At 37.2% G+C, this 25,324-nt stretch overlaps 1 protein-coding gene across 1 annotated transcript; it reads right to left on the bottom strand.

The window, feature by feature from the left end:
• Positions 1–590: 590 nt before the first annotated feature.
• On the bottom strand, positions 591–24,883 carry LOC126838489 (uncharacterized). Its single transcript, XM_050572979.1, has 12 exons — positions 24,359–24,883; positions 7,039–7,194; positions 6,762–6,960; positions 6,179–6,305; positions 5,881–6,088; positions 3,669–3,889; positions 3,397–3,601; positions 3,132–3,316; positions 2,859–3,054; positions 2,195–2,410; positions 1,776–2,006; positions 591–1,691 (listed from the first exon to the last, which is right to left on the bottom strand). Exons 1-12 carry the CDS (start codon positions 24,504–24,506, stop codon positions 1,537–1,539), a joined length of 2,247 nt encoding a protein of 748 aa, XP_050428936.1. The 5' UTR covers positions 24,507–24,883; the 3' UTR covers positions 591–1,536.
• Positions 24,884–25,324: the final 441 nt, after the last annotated feature.

The raw sequence follows: 25,324 nt of genomic DNA, 5'->3' as shown, positions 1-25,324 counted from the left end.
TAGTAGTAAACAAATGAGGCAAATGTAAATGCTGTTTTCTAAAAAAAGTAATTAACAATTTTCTTTTTTAACTGCAGAACTTACATAAGATGTAGGTAACAGTGTACTACATAATTAAATAAAATACAAACGTTGTTGGTTCTTTCTATAAAAGACTTGTTCTTATGTATGCTATACTGACCCTAATTTGTTTTTTACCCATTGAGGTCGAAAAGGCATTCGTTTTTTATTTGATAGCTGATAGTAACATACAGTGAATAAGCTAAAAATCGTATTTTGTCTCTTATACCTGCTGTTTTATTAAGTTTGTACTCACTTTGTTATTTCTAAGATGTAGTTTGTATGCGAATTTAACAACCTTAAACCATAACAGTGCAAGGTTCACACATGGTATTGACTAATAATTTTACAAATTATAAAAATGATTTTTTTCCAGATAAAACACTGTTTTGCAAGTGAGGTTTAAAACTGCTTACCTGCTAGTTAAGTCATGACATATTTAACATTTCATAATATTACTAATAACGATTGCATGTAGACGGTTTTTTTTGTACTTTGAAAATATTGTATTTCTATTTTGATTATTTTAGATACAAATAGTTTGTAAAAAAATAAGATAACAGTGTGTGAATTAAAAGCATGTGTAAACACTACACGGGTAACAGTTAAAGATTTTCTTGAAATTTAATGGACTTAAAACACGAGACCGAAACACTCGATCGACAAAAATAATAAAATTCTTATCGACTTCTTAATACAATTCGACGAATGTATGGCTCATTTAGTTGGGTTATTATTTTTTTTACAATAAAACAAAACGTTTATTCTAATTTATACAATGATGATGATAATAATAATAAAAATAATAATATAATATTAATAATTAACTAGAGACTAATAATTATTATAGAACATTATGTACACGACGTATTAGACATTAAAATAATAATAATAAAAGGTAATAAGCACAAATATTAAACTATAAATAAACACATTGTCTTAAGTTATGGTATTGGCAAGCTTTGGTGAACTTAGAAACAATATAGGTATATTATTTATTATTATCATTTAAAAAAACGGAGGCAAGACCAAGGAGGGACTGACGAATTCGATATTTGCTTTAAATTAAATTTCTGTTTGACAGAGTTTTATGACTTAGACAAAGTGATTAATAGTAATAATAATAATTAATAAAGTAAAACAATTGAACAAGTGACTAAATTATTAACACATTTAAATAACATACATATTGTTATGGCATAACACATTATTCTAGGGTATAAAAAATGTATCGTAATCTAATAATTGTATTAATTACACGCACACAATTATATATTATATATTTTATATAATATATAATTTCAAATAAAATAAATATAGAAAATCTAAACTAACAAACGCCGTTTAGGTTTTTTTTCGTTTGACGGGTTTTCCCTGTCAATTGCGTCGTTTGTTTTTGTTATTCATTTATTTTTTTTTTATATAATATGAGCACTTAATTCGGACTGACGTTTACAATATTAGTATGGGACGCGGTCAATGTCCGGTCAGACTGACCGGAGGTAAGAAGTCTCCGCACTGAGGGAAGTTGTCGGGCACTGGCGGTAGGTCGGCGTGCGTGCCCACGTGCAACACCAAGTTCATACCGATGACGATGTGGAACAAGAAGTGACAATGGAACAGCCAGTATCCTGCAAAAGAAACGAAATGGCAATAAAATATATTGTAAAGTGGAGAAAATTGGGTGGGGTGGAGCGGTTTAATGTATCTCTCACCTGGGTTGTCGGCTCTGAACCTGAATACCACGTAACCGTTGTTGGGCACTGCAATGGTGTCCTTTGACGGTGGTAAGTTGAAGTGTCTGTCCAAGAGACCTCTCCTGTCCAAGTCCAGCGCGTGTTTCAAGTTGATTTTCTTGACGTTCTTGTCGGGCGACCGTCCCATACCGATCACGTTAAACGAATAACCGTGTAAGTGGAACGGATGGCTGAGATTCGGTTGTTGGACTGGCGGACAAAATTGTTTAGAGTTAAAGTATTTGTGTGTTATCAATGTAATTAAATCGCTAAAATTGTGCTAAATATTTCAGGACTCGTGCAGACAAGTTAAACTGCATGAGCATGCTTGAGCAGTGTACATGCACTATGGCTCTGTCACAACATTGATTACACTTAATATTAGTAGTACTATTTACCTTCGTCGACCAGTACGACTTCTACGACGGCGTGCATGGGGATGTCGACCTTGTGCGCGCACATGCAATTTCTGCCACAGTTGGCTGGTTTATTGTCTCCGTTACAGAACAACTCGGGTGGTATGTCGTCGATCTGGGAAAGCATGGGAGATGCAGGTGACGTGTAAGATATTTCGTCGACCAAACTTATGACGTGGTCACCACCGCCGGGAGCAACTGCAAATAAACGTTAACATTATTTGCTACCCTCGAAATCTACGACGGACAATATCCACAGTACCGTTACAGTTTATGAGGGTAAAACTTACTTTTATTGATCAACAGTCGAGCGTGGCGAAAATGAAAATTAATTTTTGATATGAGAAAACAGGTCAAAAAGTGAATATGTAAGAGGAAGCTCAAATATAACTACACAATAAAGCAGTAGTACTTAGAATTAAAGCGGGAGAAACAGAGGGTGGCCAAGAAAAATATGATAAGATTTTAATTCACAATATTTTCGAGACGGCTGCTGTAGGTGCGGGTATTGTGGAACACAAAGTTTAAGTTTTGAGCAAAATTTATGAATAATTTTAGAATGGCCGTTCCCAAACATTTTGTTGAGTAGTGATAATTAAAAAAAATGTACCGACCTATTGAGTCGTACGAATAAATCGAATATTACCTAAATATCTGTTGTACTGGTGGGGCTGGAAAAGCTCTTCTGGCCTGTAGATCAAGAACTTGAACGGCAAGAAAATTTTTACGTCCGGCCTCTCTTGCAAAAGACCCTTGTCTACTGCTTTAGCGTTTTTGAGTTGATTGACGCACACGGCGTCGGTCCTGGGTTGATCGCACACTGCGTCCAATGGGTTCAACACCTAAATAGTCGATTAATCATACTTTAATGTATATTACAAGAAAGATGTCTATCCGAGGACGGACGGCGACAACTTACCACTCCCTGTGGCAAACCGACGTCGTAAGTGGGTCGTTTGGACTTGGGTACGTACGGACCTCGGGCGTATCTGAGTATGCCCAACTGTTGAACGCGTTTGATACCGCACTCTCCCAGAGCTCTGAATTGGATCCAGTATGCACCGACGGGCTGTTCGGCGTTTATCACGAAATCGTATCTTTCACCTAAGCGAAGCGGACATTATTGTTGTTATAAACACTCAAACCGATTGCCTTCGCTATGAATTATTTTGATTCGCTCTTACCCGAAAACGAAATGATGGTGTTGACAACTACTGGTTGGACGGGCTCTCCGTCGGTGGCGATTAACACTAACGGGTGTCCTTGAATGGTGAGCTGGGCAGGGCAGACGGATGCCAGCGAGTTAATCATACGGAACCTGTATCTCCTGCCGGGCGTTATGGTGAACGTCTCCAAGGGAGTGTTGGTGCTGAATCCAGTGTTGCGGTCCTGTACGAAAAGAAGATTGCAGTTAACATTGTGACAAGACGAAAAAAACGTTATGCAGGACACTCACGGTAAACTGTCCTTTGCCGTTGATCAACACCGACTCCGGGTCTTGACCTGTGTTAGCGGCTAATCTGCCGGGGAATCTCTCCATGGCGTCCTCGTGCAACCAGTCGGACAGCAGCATGACGTGTGTAGTCAGATCGTAATCGTACAGATGACTGTTGGGATCTTGTGAAGGCGGTTGACGGACCACGATGCTACCGTAGATGCCGTCAATCTTTTGCAGACCTGACCAAAAATACAAATTCTATAAGCCCCAGTGTATAAAATGTACGCGTTTTTAGACGGAAATTCGTGTCTAATTGATTCGGTTCGCCGAAGCTCGCAATGCAATGGTCTTAACGTTGTAGTGTGAAATGGACGGTTGACAGAGAAATAAAAACGGCAGTCAACCGAGCCGCGGGCAAAAAGCAAAATGTTCAAAGTGAGCCCGTTAACGATAATAGTTACTTCGTGTCCTTATTGCTAAGATAACAAGATTGTCGAAATTCAATGAAGCCCATATCTATAAGATATGACAAGCTGTTAATAATCGACGACGTTTGTGGTTTATGTATGCACCGTGTTACAATAATTTATCGATCTGCTTGTCACCAAGCATAACAATAGGCCTTGTGTACACAATAGATATACTGAGTTTAGTTTGAATCACAATGTAGTGCATATTTAGTAATAGGCTACGGTGATTTTACTGAACACAGTCCTAAAATACACAGTGTTCTACCGTTTGTCAACAGTTTAAAATGTTGGAAATTTAAGTATAATACTACACAAGTCAATGCAATGTAGACTTCTGGTGTGGATTCCATAATCCTCACTATCAGGGATTAAAATAGTTATTTTTTTTAACAAATGAGTTCAACTATAACTGTTTGAAAAAAACTTTTATTTATAAAAGTTTAATCGAAACAGTTTTTTTTAAACTGTTATATACAAGTTCTAGCTTAAAAAAAGTTTAAGTTAAACTTTTACTTTTTCCCTCTAAAATAAAAGTTATATGTAAAAAGAAATTCAATTATAATGCAAGATCGTTATTATTTGACTTCTCAGCACTAAAAAAACTATTAAGCTCTATCTTACTTTCTTACTATCTTACTGGGGAAAAAAAAAATTTGAATACCAAACGTTGTATAAATTAGCTTTGATTTTACATAATTCCCCTGCATTTCAAGTATCTGTAGAAAGGGCATTTTCATCTTTAAAATATGTTTTAAATGATCATAGATACAACCTAGCCAATGAAACCCTTGAAAATATTTTGTTAGTTAAATTTAATTAATTTTTTTTGTTAGTAAATTTAACTTAAATTTGTTTGTTAGTAAGATTATTAATATAAAAATTGAAATTTTTATAGTATAGTAAAATTATTATTAAGTTGTATGTTATATTTCCTATTAATAAAAACGTAAAAGCATAATACTTTTTTCATTAAACTTAATCATGTAAATGGCTTATAATAACTGTTAAATAAAAACTTTTATAAATCCAGTTAGAAAATAAAAGTTATAAAAATAATAGTTTTGAAATAACTTTTATCGAAAAAAGTAAACGTAAAAAAAAAACTTTTATACATCAGCATGGATAAGTAAAAGTTAAACTTTTACTTTTATTAATAAAAGTAACAGTTTCATTCGACCCCTGCTCACTATGTTTTCACTTCTTACCGTTTACTCGGGTTTTTATGCTTAATTAACGGTAGCGTGTTTTGCAGTTGGCGATTAAAAATCAAAATAAACTATCTGAACAACGATGAAAAAAGCTCTAGTGGACGGCATTTCAAAGCAGCCGATATGATCTGGAGTTTGTGTGGAAGATTCTCGGATCACGTTTCCGTAGATATTAGATACTATATGCTTAAACCCGTTTTCCGTACAACTTTTGAGACATACATGGTGCGCGTCCTCACCATTTTTCATTTGAGAATATCGACTACAAAGCTGCCTTATTACAACGGCATAATGACTTTCACCGCCATTGATACATTATAAGTACTATTGCATAACTTAACGTGACACCGGCCACCGTTATCGCGGACCGGCAACTGGGTTAACGTGTGTGAATAATGGCCGGCTGGACTTTTGTCGTACAACGTGGGATTATATCGGTTGGATTTGTATACACGGGTACACACACGGTCGCGTGCACACACGCATACGAGCATTTTGTAAGTACACGCTTTTTTTTTTTTTTAATTCACCATTGCAGGACGGGTGACTTACCGGAATGGGCGTGCCAGAAATGCGTGCCGGCGTTGGTGTCGAATTGGTATCTGAAAGTGTTGCCCTCGTGGACGGGACATTGTGTGACATAAGGTACCCCGTCGTAGTACTGAGTGCCCTTCTGGTGAATACCGTGCCAATGGATGACCAACTCCAGACCGTGCATGTGATTCAACATGTCCACGACGACTTTGTCTCCCTCGCACACCTGTTGTTATATAAAAAAAAAAAAAAGAAAACAGAATGATGAGTATACGCGTTCTTAAACCTGAAAAAAAACTTCTCCGTCTTGTTATACCTGTATACTTGGACCGGGCAACATACGGTTAATGGCCAACATTCCTCTCTCGACTCCATCCGCCAATATACACTGGCAGTGGCTCCACAGAGTGTTGGTGGCGTTCGGCGTACAAACCTGACAGGCCCTATGTGAAAAATAGAAAATTAATGATTACACAATATATGTAGTTATTATAAAAAACAAAGAAAGAAACTGTAAACTAGGCGATGAGCATAATTTCAAGATGTTAGTTTCACCTTAAGATTCTCATTTTAGTGTTTAAAAACGGAAGTAAACATTTTTAATTGGACCGATTTTCTCCTTCGTCGAGAAGTTTTTTTTACAAACTTTTACTGTGTTCCGTGGTGTATTATCATAATCACGGCTTTAGAGAATAAAAAATTAGGTTGTGATTTCAACTAAGCCTAAGTTAACTAAGGCATAGAAAAAAACCGCAAAGATATGTTATGATAGGTCAACGTTATCGCTTTCATAAGAAATTAAAATTCATGTAAGGCCCTGTAAAATAAATTTGAACGAAATAGGCATTTTCTCCAGGTTAGGTTCGCCGCATAGGTCTTAGGTCTAAATGTGTACTTACGCTCCGAGTACGTTGTAGAATTCGGCGGTGAAATGGTAATAACATATCTTCGGTGGCTCTCCTTCGCGGCAAGCTCTGGCGCATTCTTCCGGCGATGATAATTCAGGATTTTTTCGCAACTCTTCCAGGCCTCTCCTATCGAAGTCCAATGACGAATAACCCAACGGCGGTATGTTCGTGTGCGAAGGTTCGGAAATACCTGAGATGCCAAAATGTGCGTTAGATTTCTCAAGAAAATGGCTTTTAACCAATAGCTGTGTGTCAAACATGTACGTACTGCCGAATCCATTGAACGTGGCCGGATGAGTCTGCACTAGTCCGTGAGCGGCAGAAAAGAAGTCTTCGGGCGGTGCATAAGCTGCCGCATCTTCTTCGAACCCTCCTTGTGGTGTCCAATGCGATTCTGCAGTCGCCTGGTCATCCGAACTGCTTCCTGAAAAGGAACGGACCGTGTTAATATCAAACCAAGGTATAATTAATGGTAATAAAGTGGTGATTTCACACAGCGAATTCGCTGAATCAGTTCGTCTGGAGGAGGCTGTAAAATATACAATTAGATTAATCGAACCGAGTACATGGAATTATGGAACTCTGATGACTGGATAAGTTAGCTACCAGGCCAGTTAAACCCGTATTGTTCTCAGCGAATTTCTTTTGCGCTTAATCATTTTGTGGTTTCTATAAATCAAAATTAATAGTTCTACACTCCGAAACGCCGGTGTTGTGTTTGAAAAATAAAATACCGGACAGCAGCAATAATACTAACAGTGTCTAGTAGTACAATGGTACAGTGTATTTAAGCCATAAAATAAATACTATTTTCTAACAGCTGCATGTCGACTAAGACTAAGCGCTAAATTCATACTTTCTAATTTCACCTATCCGCGTTTTTCAATTGTGGCGAACTATAAGAACAATTTTTAAGACCCGGCACATTTTAATCAATGTATTGACTATTGTGAGCAATTAAAATGTAATATATAAAATATACAATTTTATATTTAAGGCATAACATATTAACATTTGCGTTTGTGTAAATGCTTAAATAGCATTATCAGCTCTAGTCACTTTGGCCAAGGCTTTACGCCTTTACCGTTTGGCAAACAATGTAATCTGTGTTTCTTAGTATGTTTTGTTATGTGGTTACACGTCTTGCAGATTAACAGGTTAAGTTTTTTTTTTAAATTTACATTCTAAAAAGTGTGCAAATTATAATGTTACACACCAGCAAATAGTCATATATTATTTTTTTATTCGGAATATTATTAACATTTTACAGTAGCCGTTTACGACAATTTAACAGCAGTGTAAACAATAAAAACATTACGTCGTTGGTCAATCTATCCGGATTTGAATTCGAAAGTGATGTGATTTAAAATCAAATAAAAACTATAACAATACGTAATCGGTAATAGTATGGGAGAGATAATCATTGCCAGATGGAAGTTATAAATAATTAACCAATAGATGAGTAGACGAGTTTTAATACATTTAATTTTTAGACAAAAGTGTACCTTATGAATAATTTGTACTTGCAAATGTAACAAATTTATAAACCAATATGGTTGTTAATGAAAGTAATGCATACACACGTACTAACTGATGTACATTAAACACTGAAGTTGAAGAATAATTGTGTTCAAAAATGTATAAATAAAATATTATCATTTCATAAATACGATGAGAAAAAGTTGTATGTATTTACAAGATCCAGATCTTCAACTGCTCACTTTCGACTCAAACGTGACTGCTTTGGTTTTTTACACGTGCTCACGGTGGCGTGACAATTTGATTTCGAACGCTGTAAACACTATAATAAGACATTTTTCCTAAATAGAAAATGCATAAAAACTATCATCGGTATGTTCTCTGTAACAATGGTCATGCCACAGGATTTTGGAAATATTTTGTACTCTAATAAATAAATTTAAAACATAATTTCAGATAGTACTGCGGACCAGTTTATTTTTAGGAGGTGCTAGAATTTGGCTTTCATTTAGGTACTACCCGCGGCCTGAAATTAATTGGTCTGATCTTTGTTTAAGGTCTTAGTAATTACTAATTTGGTTTTTGGAGCCAGTTAAAAAAATGATCTCTTCATAATAAACTTTATTATCGATTTAAATATTTGACATTAATAATAATTATAGGTATAATATAGTTCAACTGTTAAATAAATAATAGGTTTTCCATTCTAGGTTTCAATGATAATATGTTAATGTTTGTATATTAATTATAATACTCTTAAGTTTTAATTGACATAAGTATTTCTGATGATAAAAATGTAATTAATTTGCATAGAGGAATTTAAACTTATTCATCAACGATTGGGATAAATTAGATAGTCATAACAATCAACATTTCTGATAATTGATACATGTGTTAGGAATTATTCAATTATTCATCACAATATTACTTAATATAATATCTAAACATTAGTGATCAAATGTTTCTAGTCTGTTTATCCGAATGTGAGAAGGTTAAGCCGGCTTGCAACATATCGACCTGCGCACGTTGAAAGCGTCGACTGTATTATTCTAGACTTGGGTTGTAAAAGTGCTATTGGATTGAAAAAAAATTAGCATGATTGCGGTTTAATGCAAGTATTTGTAATGCAACAATAATGGTTAATGTCGTCACATAAAAATACAATTAACGATGGTGCTCAACAATCAGCATTTACCTTTATATTCATTATGTGACATCTCGTGTTGAATTTCTTTTAAAAGGTAAAAACGACAATCTAAGGTTTCCCCTTAACGCGTACTTGTCGTTTCTCAGAAAACTATTTACTTTAAAGACTGAGCAATGATGATAACAATTATTGTGTGACCGAAACGTTTATAATAATTGAGAACTTCCGAAAAAGTACACACAAGAGCACATTCAGCCGTTCTTATTTGTATTTGACAGGTTGTGTAACTGACGACGTTTTCAGTTTTATATTATAGTACATAACAATAATAATAATAATAATATAATTGTATAGTGTACACGCTGACACCTAGCCACCCGGAAACAGGATTCCCCGTCGTTTTCGACACCCTGTGCCGTAATCGTCTTAACCTTTTCCTTCACGCACATACTAACAATCGAAACCATAGTTTGTATTATATTATTATACCATTATCGTATTGCTATTGTATTACGGTTCAGTGTTATGTAAAAAAAAAAAACCGAAAGTGTAATAAGAAGTTAAATCACATATGTATGTAGTTCATTATAACAAAAAAAAAAGAATCAAAGATCAAATTTGGGTCGCAACCGAAAGTCTAGGTTGCTGTTGTTATGCTAAAACGTGCGGTTGCGGATCAGTCATCGATCCGAAACGCTCAACATCAATAGGACAAAGTCATAATGAACGTTTTACCGGTGCTTTTCGATTTCAGAGAATGATTTTGCAGGTTTGCGCACAAGCACCAATACATTTGAACTATCCAACCGATTGGTAAAGACGCGCGGAGTTAATAACATCTGCCCTTTTCCTACATTCATTGTAGAGATTCTTGTACGGATAATATGGTGAACTTTTAATTGTATTTCATAATCGCTTCTGACCTGACCGAAAGCATTTTTTTAAAGGGCAAATTTGTCAAACGTTTAAAGTGTTCAAACAGGAGACACAACATAATTATAATGTCATTAATATTATGTTCAATAAAGATGTTGTACCTAGTGTAAAAAATGTGTAACAAATAACATTATAACATTATTATAATCACAATAAAAAAAAATATATATATTTCAATACTTTGGATAAATTCATTCTTCGTTTACATAGATTGTTATCCACTTGTTCGGTGTTTTGCTCCGATTTCAAACTATAACTAGGCGTGTATGATATCAATTGTATAACACGGTTCATGCAAATTGATTTGTTACAGATAGGAAAAAAACACAGTATTAACGCAGATCGATAAGCTGTTAATCTAAAACCGTTGTAATAATTTCGTGTTATTGAAATGAGGTAATTATATATTTTTAGCTTCGATGCGGAGCAGCGATGCTATTTTTTACTAGACTAATTGAATGTTTGGGAGCGATTTTCGATAATTATCAAGAGAGTGAATATTATACATAGTTTACAATTAATTACCTACTACATAATATTATTACCATTATACAAAACCACATGGGGTTTTCGTTAAGAAAGAACATTTTATTTGACATTTTTTCTTCTCATCGCCAACCGCTCGTTTTCTTTTGCGATTTCATTGTTGTTCTTCGATTGATTAATGGCCGCGCTAGACTTTCCGATTTGTCTTCATGGCGGACTAAGGCTCCAAGAAGCATCTGGATTTGATTGTGTCGATTTTGTTCTTAACTATCCTGTTGGTCATGCGCATCTGCCAGTTCCGATGACGTTTACCGTAAACGCGTCGTTCGCCTTAGCCATATACTGAGTCGTACAGCGGTCCAGTCGGAGGGAACGGTCGCCCATCGTGAAGGTTATTTTTTAAAAACTGCGAGTGAAAATGAAACAAACCGACGAAAATGAAAAGTCAAATTGCCGCGTGCGAACCGCTGTAAGTCAAACAATTAACGAGTTCAACACGAGAGAACGTAAAAAATGTGTAAGTCATATGGTGCAACGCAGGTTTGTTGATGGCGCAAACAGAGGCCAAAGAAATGTATACATGACCTGACAGCATCACTCTCGCCCCGGTGGCTTGTGTGTACAGTACAGCGGTATTCGATTTGAACGTTAAACATAATAATAATAATATATTAACGCGTATAGGTACTCGCTATGTAATGTATCATTAAAAGACATTTGGCCGACTTTCCGGAAAGGTAATTTATGTAAGACGGTGAAATCTAACACATAATTATTCCGTTCTGGAAAAACCGTGTGCTCGACTCCGATTTGCGTTTACTGTGTAAGTAAATCATTATCAGCTATTAGTCGTGAGCCGTATTTTTTTACTTTTCTAAACAACGGGGCTGGATTAAAGTAAAGAAGAAAAAAAAGAGAAATTCGTGGAGTTCAATTGCGTGCATATGGAATAGAGTATATTATTTTTATTTGTACATAATATATTACTAAGAAAGCACCGAAATCCGTCGGGTTAAACATGGCGGTTTTCTACGCCGTTCGGCATTGTAATCGGCTGTATAAATTATACGGCTGATATTGAAGCGGCTACGTTTGTGACGTGACTTTGTTGACATAACAACGCTTTTGGAACTGGATGTCGATCGTGACAAGAGATCATTCGAGATAATAATTGTAGGTACTCCGACAACGACGACCATCCGGGACACACTCCGAGGGAAATCTAGCTTTAAAAAACTCAGTGCGCGACCTGCGACCGGCGGAGAGATAGTGATTTTTTTCTTAATACACCGCCTTGGACGTTCGGGTAAATCTTTTGAACGGCAACCGGTGTGTTGACTGTGGAGTCGTCCCGCAGACGATAGCTACCGCGGTTTAGAAAAAATAACAAATGTGTAAATAGCGAGAAGGCAAAAAAAAAAAAAACACAATCGGGCACGCGCTGCAGTGAAATTGTGTGATTAACGGCCGACGGCGGTTTCCATGATGTTATTATAACAGCTCTCAAAATGTGTTTGTTTATTTGTTACCGGCCGTTTTGCCGTAAGACCGTAAATTGGCACCGTAATAGCGAATTGCATATTATACAGAACGGGTATACTTCAAGTAGGCACGTGTTTTTCTATTCCTTTCTATATGTAATGCGTATAAGTGTAGTTTGTTTTTATAAGAAAACGGCATTGCCTTCGTTTTCTAACCACCATGCGGACGTCCGCTGCAGTTGTAGTATAAATAATAAGTAATTCTCCAGCGTGCTGGCACGGTAATAATATTGGTAAATGGGCCGTGAAAGAATACCACTAATTGTAAGTACTACAAAAACAAATTTCTTAGGCCAACAAGACCGACCACCCGTTGTCGAAGTTGGCTTTGCCGGATACGACGGAATCAATATTTTCCGTGTAATTATCGAATTCGGCTTACAATCGGATAATGTGTAAATTATTGTTCCACTGTGTTTGTCTAAGATTGTTATAGTATAGTTATAGCTGATGTGAGTATAGAATAATAATTTAGCATAGCTTTGTGTGTACCGCGCGCTGACTAAAAAACATCCATCCAAACGCCATTGACCCATAAACCCAAAACTAGATAATATGTTATATTATTTTTGTTTTTAAACAAAAAAAGCGTAGTCCTTATAGATCCAGCGGTTCAACCAATAGTGTGTTTTAAACTTTACAAATTGCAAGACTTGAACGATTGGTGTTTTTTGGTCTATTGCCAAACTTAAAGCTCGCCCGTGCGAATATACAGTATGTTTATCGGTTTCCAGATTTTAAAGTACAGCGAATCATAAATCAATTCAACATTGACCATTGCATATAAATCCTTAGTGTTCTATGTTGCATGGAGCTTGGGGACAGTTAAAAATATCACGAGCCGAAGTTCGATACGCAAATCACATTATGCATTGGATGCATAATGTATGAAACCCCTGACCTGGTTTAGAATATTAGGACCTTTAATACTTGCGTTGGATAAGCTATAGACGCTTTAATTCTGTATAGTTACATTGTATGTTACTTATAAACGCAAAACTTACGTGGAAATTAAAAAGAAAGTTTTGACCAGAAAAAATGGTTCAAAACAGCAACAAAATAGTAACAAGTGAAAAAGATTTCTAATACTACAAACATTTTGAAACTTACATCAACAACACCGACCGGCTAGTAATAGTGGTTTTTAATTTATGTTTCTCGAATTCTATCCCGAAAGAGGAAACTAAATTTTTCTTGGTGCGAGTCTACTTACTAATACAAATGTTACGATCGGTCGTCTTGTCACAGAGTCTCGTTTGTTATCGACGGATCGGTTTTAATTGTTATTCACTTGCTCCCATCTACATCGGTGGTTTAGCACCGCAAGACCGGATGTAGATTATATTGGAGACTTTCTCGTATTTCGGTACAGGTTTTTGCGGTCCTCGGCCGTGTGTCTTTCACGTAACGGGACGCGGTGAAATGGTCGCGAATTACCTGTTGATACTCGACATAATAATAATCGGCCGCCAAAGATGCTGCTCGGATCGCGGTTCATAAATAAGATGTGTTAATTACCTTATTGCGGTCCGACGCTACGTCAAAACAGCCCGGGGATCGATAACAGATTAGCTGTCATCCGTGTAACGCGTTGCACTTATAAAATAATATGTTGTCTCTGTTAACGTTATAGCAGTCACGTGTCATGTGGACTTGTCGAATGTCGGATTTCACCGGGCAGACCGGACTCAGAGGCGTAATCAGTCGTTGAACTTTGATTTTGAACTTCGATTCAATTAAAATAATAATGCGACGTTACGCCATGTCGCGTAAATGAACGGCAAATTTCTACCGTTAAACCAGTCGGCGCGGCAGTTGGTAGGCGGGCCACCGTTGGGTTAAGATTATTATTATTATATTTTTTTTCATCTTAACAACCGCGACGGACCAAACCAGTTTCGCGGTCGTTTGACTTGTCTAAACTGTTTCAGGAGATATCACGCTGCTGTTGGCGCGCACGTGTGTGTGTTGTTCATCGATTACCGCGTTAGAGACGGATACACTCTATGATTGGACGGCGAATGTTTCGAAAACGATAGCGTATGATTAGTAACAGTAGTGCAGTTGTTGTTGTTATTATTGCTAATCGCCAACTAATAACCACTAATGACGTATTGCAGCAATACCTCGAAGTCAGTCGTGACAAGACGTGCACTTCACCAAGTGCGTAAGTCGAACGCCGTTTGATATTTAAAACGGTCGACAAGTTTTGATCGTCCGCCAAATTTCACACTTCTGCCAAACAAACCTGACCACGCGCCGCTTTTGTGTGTTGTCGCCGGGCAGAGTCCTGCCGGACGCACCATTAGTTTCACTGGCGCCAGAGCACATCAGAATTTCTCTGCCTCGGCCCTCGCATATAAATCGTTTCGACCGGCCGACGGAATCGTGTCGCGCAAAGACAACAATAACGACGACAACTAATCATAATCAAATTGACCGCCCAAAAAACCGGAACGCCTATTTATCTATGCAGATTGCAATACTGGCTAATGATATTATCATTATTTGTGGTGCAGCGCGATACTTTCACGAGCCATCTCGGTCGCTTTATTGCCTCGAAAATCGATAACATTTACACAATCGTATTTTCAATTGGTGCGTAGTGTCATACACACACACACACACACACAATATACGGTCAAAGGATCTTTATATCTGTTTTCGTCGTAAAACACGGACAAGCCTAACGAGACCACTTTAATACAAGTGTAAAAGACGCCGCGCCGAGCCTTAAACGTCGCGATCACATCAAACAGGTCCACGCTTGAAATATATTCATCATAATGTCTTGTACCCGATGGAAATGCTGCGGATTTGCATCAAAGTAAAGTGAAACTTTGTCGAGCCTATATTACGCAAATGATGCTTTCCAACGTTTATAAACGTAACATATATATGCACGAGTTCAATTAGGGCGGACAGCAATAAGACGTTCTTCATTAATTATTTAGTAATTATTATTATTTTTCAATTTTCACCAAATACTGTGTACACACACCGGAGGACCGGTCAGCGCGGTGAAAACTAATGACGGGTTTGACCGGAATAAGTTATTTTTAATATACGCGGTCGTTCGTGGCGAATCTTTATAATGTCATATCGTTGTAGCCTAGCAGATGCTAATTTAATATAATATAATGTGGCTACGATATCATAGAGCACATCGCGTACGTGATGGAAATGATAACTGCATTAAACACTGGACGAAATGATATACATTTACGCATAATACGTATATAGTCACGTATACTTGTGTCCGTAAGAAAGCGTGAACGTTCTATATGATTATTAAAAAGCTATTCCGGATGTTCGTAGTTGACGTATTCAGGAGATTTCCACTTGTTACCTTGTACACTTGTTTATTTGTGCATAATAAATAGTATAGATAATAATCATTGCCAATACTTCTACTTATAATTGTATTTTATTTGAAAGCAATAGCCCGCACATGTCACATGCTCGTTTGTACAGTAGCCATAACTTATTGTACCTATTTACTTGTGCGCTCAAGTTCCCGTCATATGTGGACACACGGAATTCCGCTTGAATATTACATCAGTATACACTCACCGTATTTTAAACACAGTTATTTAATTTATATTTTTATGAACTGCGTGGTGTAAATAGTATGTATTGGACGGATGATTTCAGATTTTACAATGTGAATACAAATACAATACAAAAAAGTTTTTTTTTAAACAAATATTTAGATACTACACGACAGTTGTGATTTTTTTTTAATTAAGATTTGTCCACCTAAAAATATGCGTTTCGGACCACTGCGTGATGAGCCCTTTGACTAGGCGGGCCCTTGTGCTCCAATGATTGGTATGGTACTGTTTTACATTTTAAAACGAAAATACATAGTGTAAGGTTCTTTTCGCGGATGTTGAGGTAACAGAAGTGGGGTTTTATCCATTTTCAGATTTCGCACAGCATGATTTTCGTTTTGGGTGTGATGTCAAAGATGATATCAGATAATGGTTTGGACATGCCCGTATTGACATCTACATTAATAATTTATTTTATAATCATATGGTACTTGGTAGCATCGCAATATCATCTGAATCGCAGGACATACGCCAATGACCAAACAAGGAACACTGTGTATTTCGAGTGTAAGATCTATGTTCCTGTTTTGCATATTGTCAATTCCACTGTTATAGGTCGTTCTCGAGGCGCTAACGTTTGTCTTTTGACGCCGCGAATGTTTCGCTTAACGAGCTCACCGGCTTTACGTCAATCTAGATAATAAACGAAATAATGTGCTCGGTCTTTTGACAACTAATCGCAAGCCGTCATCCACCACACTGTGGTTATCATCAACATTATTATGCCAAGGCGTACACATATTTCGGCACCTTCGTCGTCGTGTCACAGCCCGTTGACTTCGCGGCATAAAAAAAAAAAATCATCGCTAGTACCTATTTATTGTACGTGCTCGTGTCTGGATGCCGATTTAAACAACATAAAATACAAATAACACACACAACAAGTGAAAACCAACTCGAACGTTCGGTAAACGGTTGTAATTGTTGTATTATTACATGTTTTTTTTTCGTTCGTCAGCTGCCGAACACCGTCTACATGACACTTCCTAGTTTTCATCAAGTGCTCGTTACACAAACGTCAGCCTCACGTTTCTCGTTTGACCGTCATTTCCACCATCGTTCTCTTAGGCCACATGCTAAATCTTCATCGAAACGCCGATCTATCGCCGATGACGTCACTCGTCGATCAGAGAGCATTCTTTTTTTTTTTTATAAGGCTACACGCGCCGTCCATTGAACGCGGTGGGTTGATAATTAACGCTGTGCACGTTAAACATGAATATTGTTCAACGGTCATGATTAAAAACGTAAGAGAGCAAATTTAGTGAAGCCATGCGGATCCATAACGTTTTATTGTAAACGACGAAAAAACCAATAGTCGTTTTTATCGTTACTTAGTCTTATACATTGCATAATAATATCAATAGTTATTATTGTTACATTACTATATTTATGCGATCGTTTAACACCATTATCACAGTCATCACAATGCGTCTGGTTTTTCATGTTTGTCTATCGTCCATTTTTTTTATTATGCACCAGGTGAAAACTAATATTATAGTAACGTATCGAAAATGATGCGCGTACATGGCAATTCAATGCAAACGTGACGCGACAGAACGCGTTGACGGAACCGTCTGCTAAAAATAATTTAAATTTGAAGAATACAACATTACCAAAGTTATCTAATAATGCGTTTTTTTTTATATTACGTTACATTCCTGTGCAACAAAACCGCAACGTTTTACGTTACAACCGATTGATCTGTTTTTAGAGAACGCTTTCTTCGGTGGTTTCAACAATGCTCTGCGCTCATCACACAACAGTGCAATAATAATCTTTTAGCGATACGGATCAGGTAGACTTATAATATTTCTTTAGTACCCTAAAGTACACTAAATATTATATTGTAGCGTAGTCAACGATCATGTCATCGTGGATGAAATGGACTCGACTGCCCGTCGATGATGCAAGATATGCGAGCATTGAAAAATATCACAAAATGTATATTTAGCTGTTAGAGTTTTTCGAAACAGAATTTGATTTTTGTCAAGGTCTCGCTAACAGGCTAAAAAGTCAACGAGTATATTATTGCTGTTGTCGATAAACTTGACTTGTGTTATAATAACTGTAAACTGGAAACAGTTACTAGAAACAGATCTTTACGGCGTGTTAGAACGGAACAGGTTGTGGGTACCGGTTGGACGTCCGAAGGAAACTGTAATTCCCGTCGGCGCCCGTTGACAAGTATAATGATTAATCCGGACACGACCGTAATAGTGGATCCTACCGACAGCAGTTGCTCGACGTCTTTGGGCACAACGTAATAAGACGTGGATATGTGCCGAAACGCATTCGTTCGGTTAACGTTATGGCAGTGACGCTTTGCACTCTGGTGATAGGTTTTGCATCGAACACGAGCGATAAGTAGGTACATTTTGACGACAGCGATATTTAAACATGCGCGTGGCCGTCTTAAACGCGCGTTAAATTTGCCGTGCATTTTTCCACTGCCGCCGGTTTAATATGTACACACTAAGCACTAGCCAATGATTAGCAAATAACTCGACGTTGACACCGCGGATCCGTGGCCAATCGTTTAGGAGGCGACAGTTAAAGACACAAGTGCATTAAATCGTATTGACGCGCGGCCGTCGTTTGGCGGTCACAATCGATTCGTTTCCCGGCAGACTGATTATCACCGCAACACACGCTTAAATTCTCACTCGGAGCGGATGTGTAGCGTATTATCATATGTACCAACTACCACGACACTTCGATCCGGCCGTTATTGGTTGCTGTTTAAACTGTATGACATGATTATTTATAGTTTGTAACGACAAAAACTAGTGGCCGGCCGAACTTTGTAGTTTCAGAAGAGGTTGAGTCTCGAGGTATCTGGTAGATTGTGGGTCACATCTTGATCAAATGATCTTTAGCAGCCGGCAAACGACTGACGTCAAGCCGATGTGCATCGTATACGAACTGACGATGATGACGTTTAGGAACGCTGTCGTTCGTTTAAGTCTCTCAACGGCAGCTATAATTGTCATTTTAATGACGACGTTGCAATGGTTAAAAAAATGTTTACACCTATAGAATACTGTATACGTTAAAATCTAGCGCCTGCCGTGTAATCGTTACCATTCGGTTATCTATTATATTATGTGCAATCATTGTTCTGTTCTTAATATTATAATGCTAGGCGAGTGGTAAACGCCAATAATTATTAACAGCGGTATGTACATTATCCGCACAAGGCATACTCAAGACCGAGAAACAAGGTACATTATTTACGGCGTGAATTGTTTTCTGTCCGACGACATCACGCGTGTAATTTATATAACAATAAAGAATAGAAAAATCCTTGCTCCAAATGTATCCACGGACGCAGCCGGGACCTATGACCCATGCCGCCATGCGTTGCTACTGTTGAGATCATTAATTGGGTTTAAGTCGAGCTTAAGCGAATAACAATTATATATCATGTAGCTATGTTTTTTTTTCATCAGTGGTCACGCGCATTTCTGATATTCACGCATATATGGTAACATGCTATATTCGACAGCACCGCAAAACCGACAGCGGTCATCTTCGTCTCGTTAAACTATCGACCGTTTATTATTTTTCTTTGGGCGCATACAATCATATTTCTTAATAAGTATTGACGGCGGGAATGAAACAGAAAAAAAAAATGAAAGTGCATGTTTCTATATAAATCCGTTTCCCGTTGGTCTTCTGTAAGGAGTTACCGTAGTAACCATGTAGTATATATATATATATAAACACAAGTCGGCCAACGAAAACTGTAGCCAAAAATACAAAATGATTAATGTAATATTACGGACGGAAAGGAAAAGTGGCCGGGTCTTCCATGCATGGTAAGACAATTACGCCAAGCCCAAAACAACAATTATCACAGTGACCAAGTTTTCATTATTTATTTATTACCTTTTTGAAAATGTTTAACATAAGGCGACTGTTATTATAAATATATTCAGTTCTCAATATAATTGCAATGCGAATTAATGGAATAAAATACAATATTCAATCTTCGGACGCACGATCTCCAATTTTTCCAATCAACAACTGTCAATGCTCTATGGCGCAATCAATAATCGTTATATTTCGACATATCATATACAAGTAATTTCGCTGCATTGTCCATGTGTAATATTATTTTTTTATTGATTATTATAATATAAAACAGGACCGTGGCTGTACTGTATATACAACATCATCATCATAATCGTTAAATGCATACATAACTGTTATTATTGTAATAATAAGCGTACAGTGGCTGTTTTTTCGTCGAGACGTTACTTGACACGACTTGGGCATAACTTCGGCTGAACCTTAGGATATTAAAGACATACTTCGGTTACCAAAATCTGCCTTTGCCGTTGTTGTAACATTTTATCGGTTCTTTAACATTTGATTAAAAAACAAACCGTTACCGTAGTTTTGCAAACACCTAATGTATATTAAGTCGTCATACTCGCTCAGGCACTTATTGTATGTTTACAGCATAATGTTACTATTTTCCAGGTGTGTGGTATATGAGAAATTGGCTATTTTTGCTGGAATTCGATAGTGAGAGTACCAACCGTACACTATGATTACAACACGCGTACATAGGACATAATAGTATGTATAGTTTTTTTTATGGGGACACACATTGTGTCAATAGTAAACGGTTATCAAAAAAAAAACCGTTTGTACTATTTTAAGCGCGTATTCTATTTCACACATTTATTTTTTTAAATATATTTATTTATTTATACAATCGTTTTACTTATTTGAACAACAAGTATAATGGATCTGATATTATTAAACATGACAAGACCGAGTGAAGTAGTCTGCCAGTGGAGGTACTTCAACGAGAATTTATAGTGTTGATATAAATGGATTAAGTTAATTAAATACAAACGATTAAGATTTATACATTTCTTATAGTAAAACATAATAATAATATACGAGTACAAAACATAACGCTAGTTAACAAATTATATTAGTTATAATAGATTATCTGTCTGCGAATGATTTTCGCAATAATGTATATTTTACTGAGAGAGCCTAAGTATCCCGTAGACATTAGTTTATGGTACTACGATACCATATTCAATAGGAATAAAGTAAACTATAAAAATACTACTACTATGTGTAGTATAGATATTTTAGTTACATATAGATAATAGTATTAGGTATGTTTGAATTTTAATAATATAATATTGTGTACCGTGTACACAGTGTACGCCATGTATAATTTTACAGTTTATCGCTTGCGTGTAATGTCATGTCTTAATCCCTGGCCCTAAACCTCTGCACGCTTCCATTTTATATTGCAATTGAGTAATCGAAGAACGATAATAATAAATAAGAACGTACCTATACCTATTATATTGTTGGCTAATATCATGACTAATTGACAGTTTAACTGCTTTAACATCGATTTAGGAGCATACAATTATAATAATAATAATGTAAGTACATGGTTGTGCGCGTACGGACCACGAAAACTGTTCAGATGTCGGCGATTGTGCCATTATCGTTGTTTTGACATTGTTTTGTTTTATTTATTTATGTTTTATGTACCTTCCGGCCACACTAATGGGGAGGCGTATCCTTTTCCAACTCGCCCACCACGGGGCACGCCAACGCCAACGCCTCGGACCAAAAGCGTGGACATCAAAAATCATAGGACAGGAACACGCTTTTTAGTTTATCTAGATTATAAAATTAAAAAAGAAAAATATTGGGACTCCGGACCGTTTTCTGTCTCTCCGGCCAGAGAGAATCGAAAAAACTTTTAGCGAAACATGTTCATTGAATTTCGAGTCCGATAACGTTGATCGGTTATTACTTTTTAATAACAAAAAAAAACCTTGCCAACGGGCTATAGCCCCTATCCTCCCTATTGTTACGGTGCAGTGCGGTACCGTTACTCTATGATTTCAGTCATTTGAAGTAGTTCGATCGTGTGGTATTATAGGTGACCAATGAGGGTATAATACATATGGCCAGCGTTAACCAAACAAACTGTCGGCATTGTTTTAAACTTAATACAATTTGACAGCACGTATAACCTTCGCCTCTGCCACCGACGCAGCCTTATTAATTTCACTTTCTATCTGCTGACAAAATCGTTAAACTAGTTCAGAAACAGTATAGTATTCGCGATCAGACGGCTGGGGTATCTGCGTAATTCATGAAATAACATTAAAAAAAAACAAACGGCTGTCCATTCATACTGTGGTGCGATGACAAATGTTTATCGGTTTTCTCCTTAAACGTGACGACCGCGTCAAGGTCCATTAGTCTACTTAGCCGAGAGGTTTATATTTCTTGCCCCTCTCTCTATGTCTCTCTTTCTCCCCTCGTGAGGATTGAACAGGCGGCGGTCGAGTCGTCCTGACCGGGTCGGGTCTAGGTCAACGCTACCATAAATAAGTACCATAGGTTTAGATATTGGGCGTCCCTCAGCTTTTGTATAATCGTTTTTGCGCGTTCCCCTGTCGTCTACAGTAAATAATATCCTAACCGCGCAGACCGCCAAGGATTTATTCGCTGTGGTGGGTTAATATACTGTCTTTACCCTCATCTAATATACATGATATAATGTGTGTGAGTGCGTGTATAGATTTGACCGTGACACGAAAAACGCTGGTTCAAAAAAAGAAGCCGGTGGTCGGTTGCGACAGTCACGATTCAAAAGGTGGAATCGCACGGAGGTCGGAGGGCTTCTGCCGCAGGAGCCGTCGTTCTCTGACCGGTTGGGTCAATAAAAATGCATAAATGCTAGGAAACATATTATAGTGATGCATAGAATCTAGCTATCTCGCAGGAGATTGAATTCTAAAGTGAATGATAATAAGGATTTCAGGATAGTGACGAAAAGATTCAAGTGCGCCGTCTAGAGAAAAGAATCATACTACCTATAGTGAAGATTAGCTTTAAATCAGAAAACAGTAAATGATAATTTAGGACAGGTTTCGAAATGACAACAACAGCACATATAAACATTGACAGAATATACAAGAAAACATATACACTACTTTAAACACATGTTTACTTTAAATTAACATTTGTTTCATTTAGTATGTTTCAATTACTTTTATCTTTACGGTTTTTTTGGGTTTCTTAAAGGGTCCCCAAACTCTGTGTGCTCAAGGGCCCCTACATAGCCTAAGACGGCCCTGATAATAGTCGTATTACCTTAAATTCCTTTCCTTTATAGTTAAACTAGTATTGTCTGAACTAATATTATTCATCGGTGGACGTTTGTTTAGTGAATTAAGTTAGGATTACCTACTGGAAACTTTCAATCATTATTTATGTTATTTATATTTTTATTTATAACTTGTTCATTAGTCATCCAAAATTAAAACACATTGTTAAAACCACAGAAAGTCCGTTTTTTTTAGGAATAATAATTTTACTAAGTACAGGTAAAATTAAGTCAATAGGATATTTTTTAAATATATCGCATGAAGCAATTGTTTGCGACATTACTACATATTATTTAAAATGATTTTTCATTCATTACATTATGTACTTTACTGTTGCGAATCGTGACTTAAAAAATGCGACATAGGTACATTAGACCGTGTTCGTTTGATTCGATCGGTAATTTGTTGTTTTATAGGTAAAAAAAAATATATATATATATATATATTAGATACCTATAGGTACTGTAGTTGAACCCGGGTTGGGTCTCGCTTGTTAACGGTGTTTAACATTAATTTGTATATAGTGTAGGTTTGATTTCGTTCGACAGTGGTAACGTTGCGCTGAAAACCGTTTTGCCGCGGTTATTGCGAAATCACGTCAAACCAGCTATTCCCCGCCGTCATCAAATCTAACCGAGAGCAACAGACGGCGACTAGGAGAGAAGATGGAAAAAAAAAAATGAAAAATTACCGTTTTCACGGCTGTTATACGTATAGGACGGGGGGCAACGACGCGACCGCGGTGTCATCTCGGTGTTATGAATTATAAAAAAAAATCTCTAAATATATATATAACAGTAGTAATAACACTGATAATATTAAAAAAAAATTGGCGGTTATCAAAGAGATAAATCGTAGTGTTCGGTTTTCACTTTACGTTTCTATTTCGACTCTTCATCCAATTGCCGCGCACGTTTAAGACGATTATTATTAATTTCCTTATCCGTAAAGCCGTTAGATTTTTACTAAAGCATAATAAGTGCGAGAATAAAACTGTTGAGAGTATATTTTGTTCCTTGTAACAATCATACTATACTATGAGTATTGTAATTCGTATTTTTTTTTTCTATAAAATAATTATAATTCACAAAATTTAGAAAACAGTTATTGTTATTTTTCGCGGTGTATTTTCGAGTTCAGTTTTTTTTTTTTTTTTTTAATTTGAGAGACTCAAACGGCATTGATAAGTAGGTATAAATGTAACAGATTTATTTACCGGTACGTTTCTTGATTTTCACTCCGTCGTATGTGGTGCAGTTCTCCGAGTTGGTGTTCGTCACGACGATGGTGGACTGTACCGTGGCATCCAGCACGACCAGCGCCAAGACGGCCAAGAGGCACACGTGGTAACTACTTCGGTACATGGTCGATGCGTTTATCGCGACTTTGAAATTGGCGCGTTTCGTGTGCGCAAAAAAAAAAGGAAAAAAAAGGGAGAAATTATAAGTACAAAACACACTACGGTTGCCTGCACGAATGTGCGCGCATTTAATATACGGAACGGATCAAAAACAAAAAAAAAACCGAAAACCGCGGTAAACGTATTACAAAAGAAACCTAACCGTACGGTGATTGGAGCGATTTTCGTACTCGAGCTTATTATGTTTGATGTAAATATTATATTCCAGCGGTGGCGGCGACCGGGCAGCAGCAGCAGCACCGTGTGCTATTCAGAAGAAAGTGGGTCCTCGTGTCGGACCAACACTCGCGAATGGACTGAATTTCTTGTCGGCCGCGATTAATTGACTACACTACTCTCTTTTAACGACCTCACCACCACCGCCACCACCGCAGTCATCGCACGCAGCGCCGTCGTCAGTGTGTTTGCCTTTCCATTTCTTCGCCTTCCGACGACGGCTCGCGCTAATACTCGCCCGGTTTTACCTTCGATTTTTATTATTTTTTTTTTGCCACCAGATCCCGTGTATATGATGGCGGTGTACACGCGCTGCCGTTACAATCGTCATTATGATAATTATAACAATAATTACATTGACGTGCGCAGTACCGTCTAACGGCCGGGACGTTGTGCCATCCTCCGGCACGGATGTCGATAGATGACAGATAGTCGTACAATATGGTAACACTAAGCGTGTGCGCGCTGTGATTACCACAAAAATCATATGACGAATACCCTTTGTAAGACACTCAATACCGCGTTGCCCGAGTGCGTATGTTATAA

The sequence above is a fragment of the Adelges cooleyi genome, unplaced genomic scaffold, assembly GCF_023614345.1.
Source record: "Adelges cooleyi isolate 19-005CV unplaced genomic scaffold, UGA_ACOO_1.1 ACOO_flye_CR_arks_rails_tigmint_CR_PRNA_108, whole genome shotgun sequence".
Classification (NCBI taxonomy): Eukaryota; Metazoa; Arthropoda; class Insecta; order Hemiptera; family Adelgidae; genus Adelges; species Adelges cooleyi.
Note: the sequence above shows the minus strand (reverse complement) of the source record. Positions and strands in the feature narration are given on the sequence as shown.

What these genes read in the sequence shown, in the direction of transcription:
- LOC126838489 (XM_050572979.1), bottom strand. Translation starts at nt 24,506, where the DNA reads ATGTACCGAAGTAGTTACCACGTGTGCCTCTTGGCCGTCTTGGCGCTG. An exon ending in TTCTACAACGTACTCGGAGC is followed by an intron (nt 6,306 to 6,761) that starts GTAAGTACACAT and finishes TTTTTCACATAG; the next exon opens with GGCCTGTCAGGTTTGTACGC. An exon ending in CACCATCATTTCGTTTTCGG is followed by an intron (nt 3,317 to 3,396) that starts GTAAGAGCGAAT and finishes CGCTTCGCTTAG; the next exon opens with GTGAAAGATACGATTTCGTG.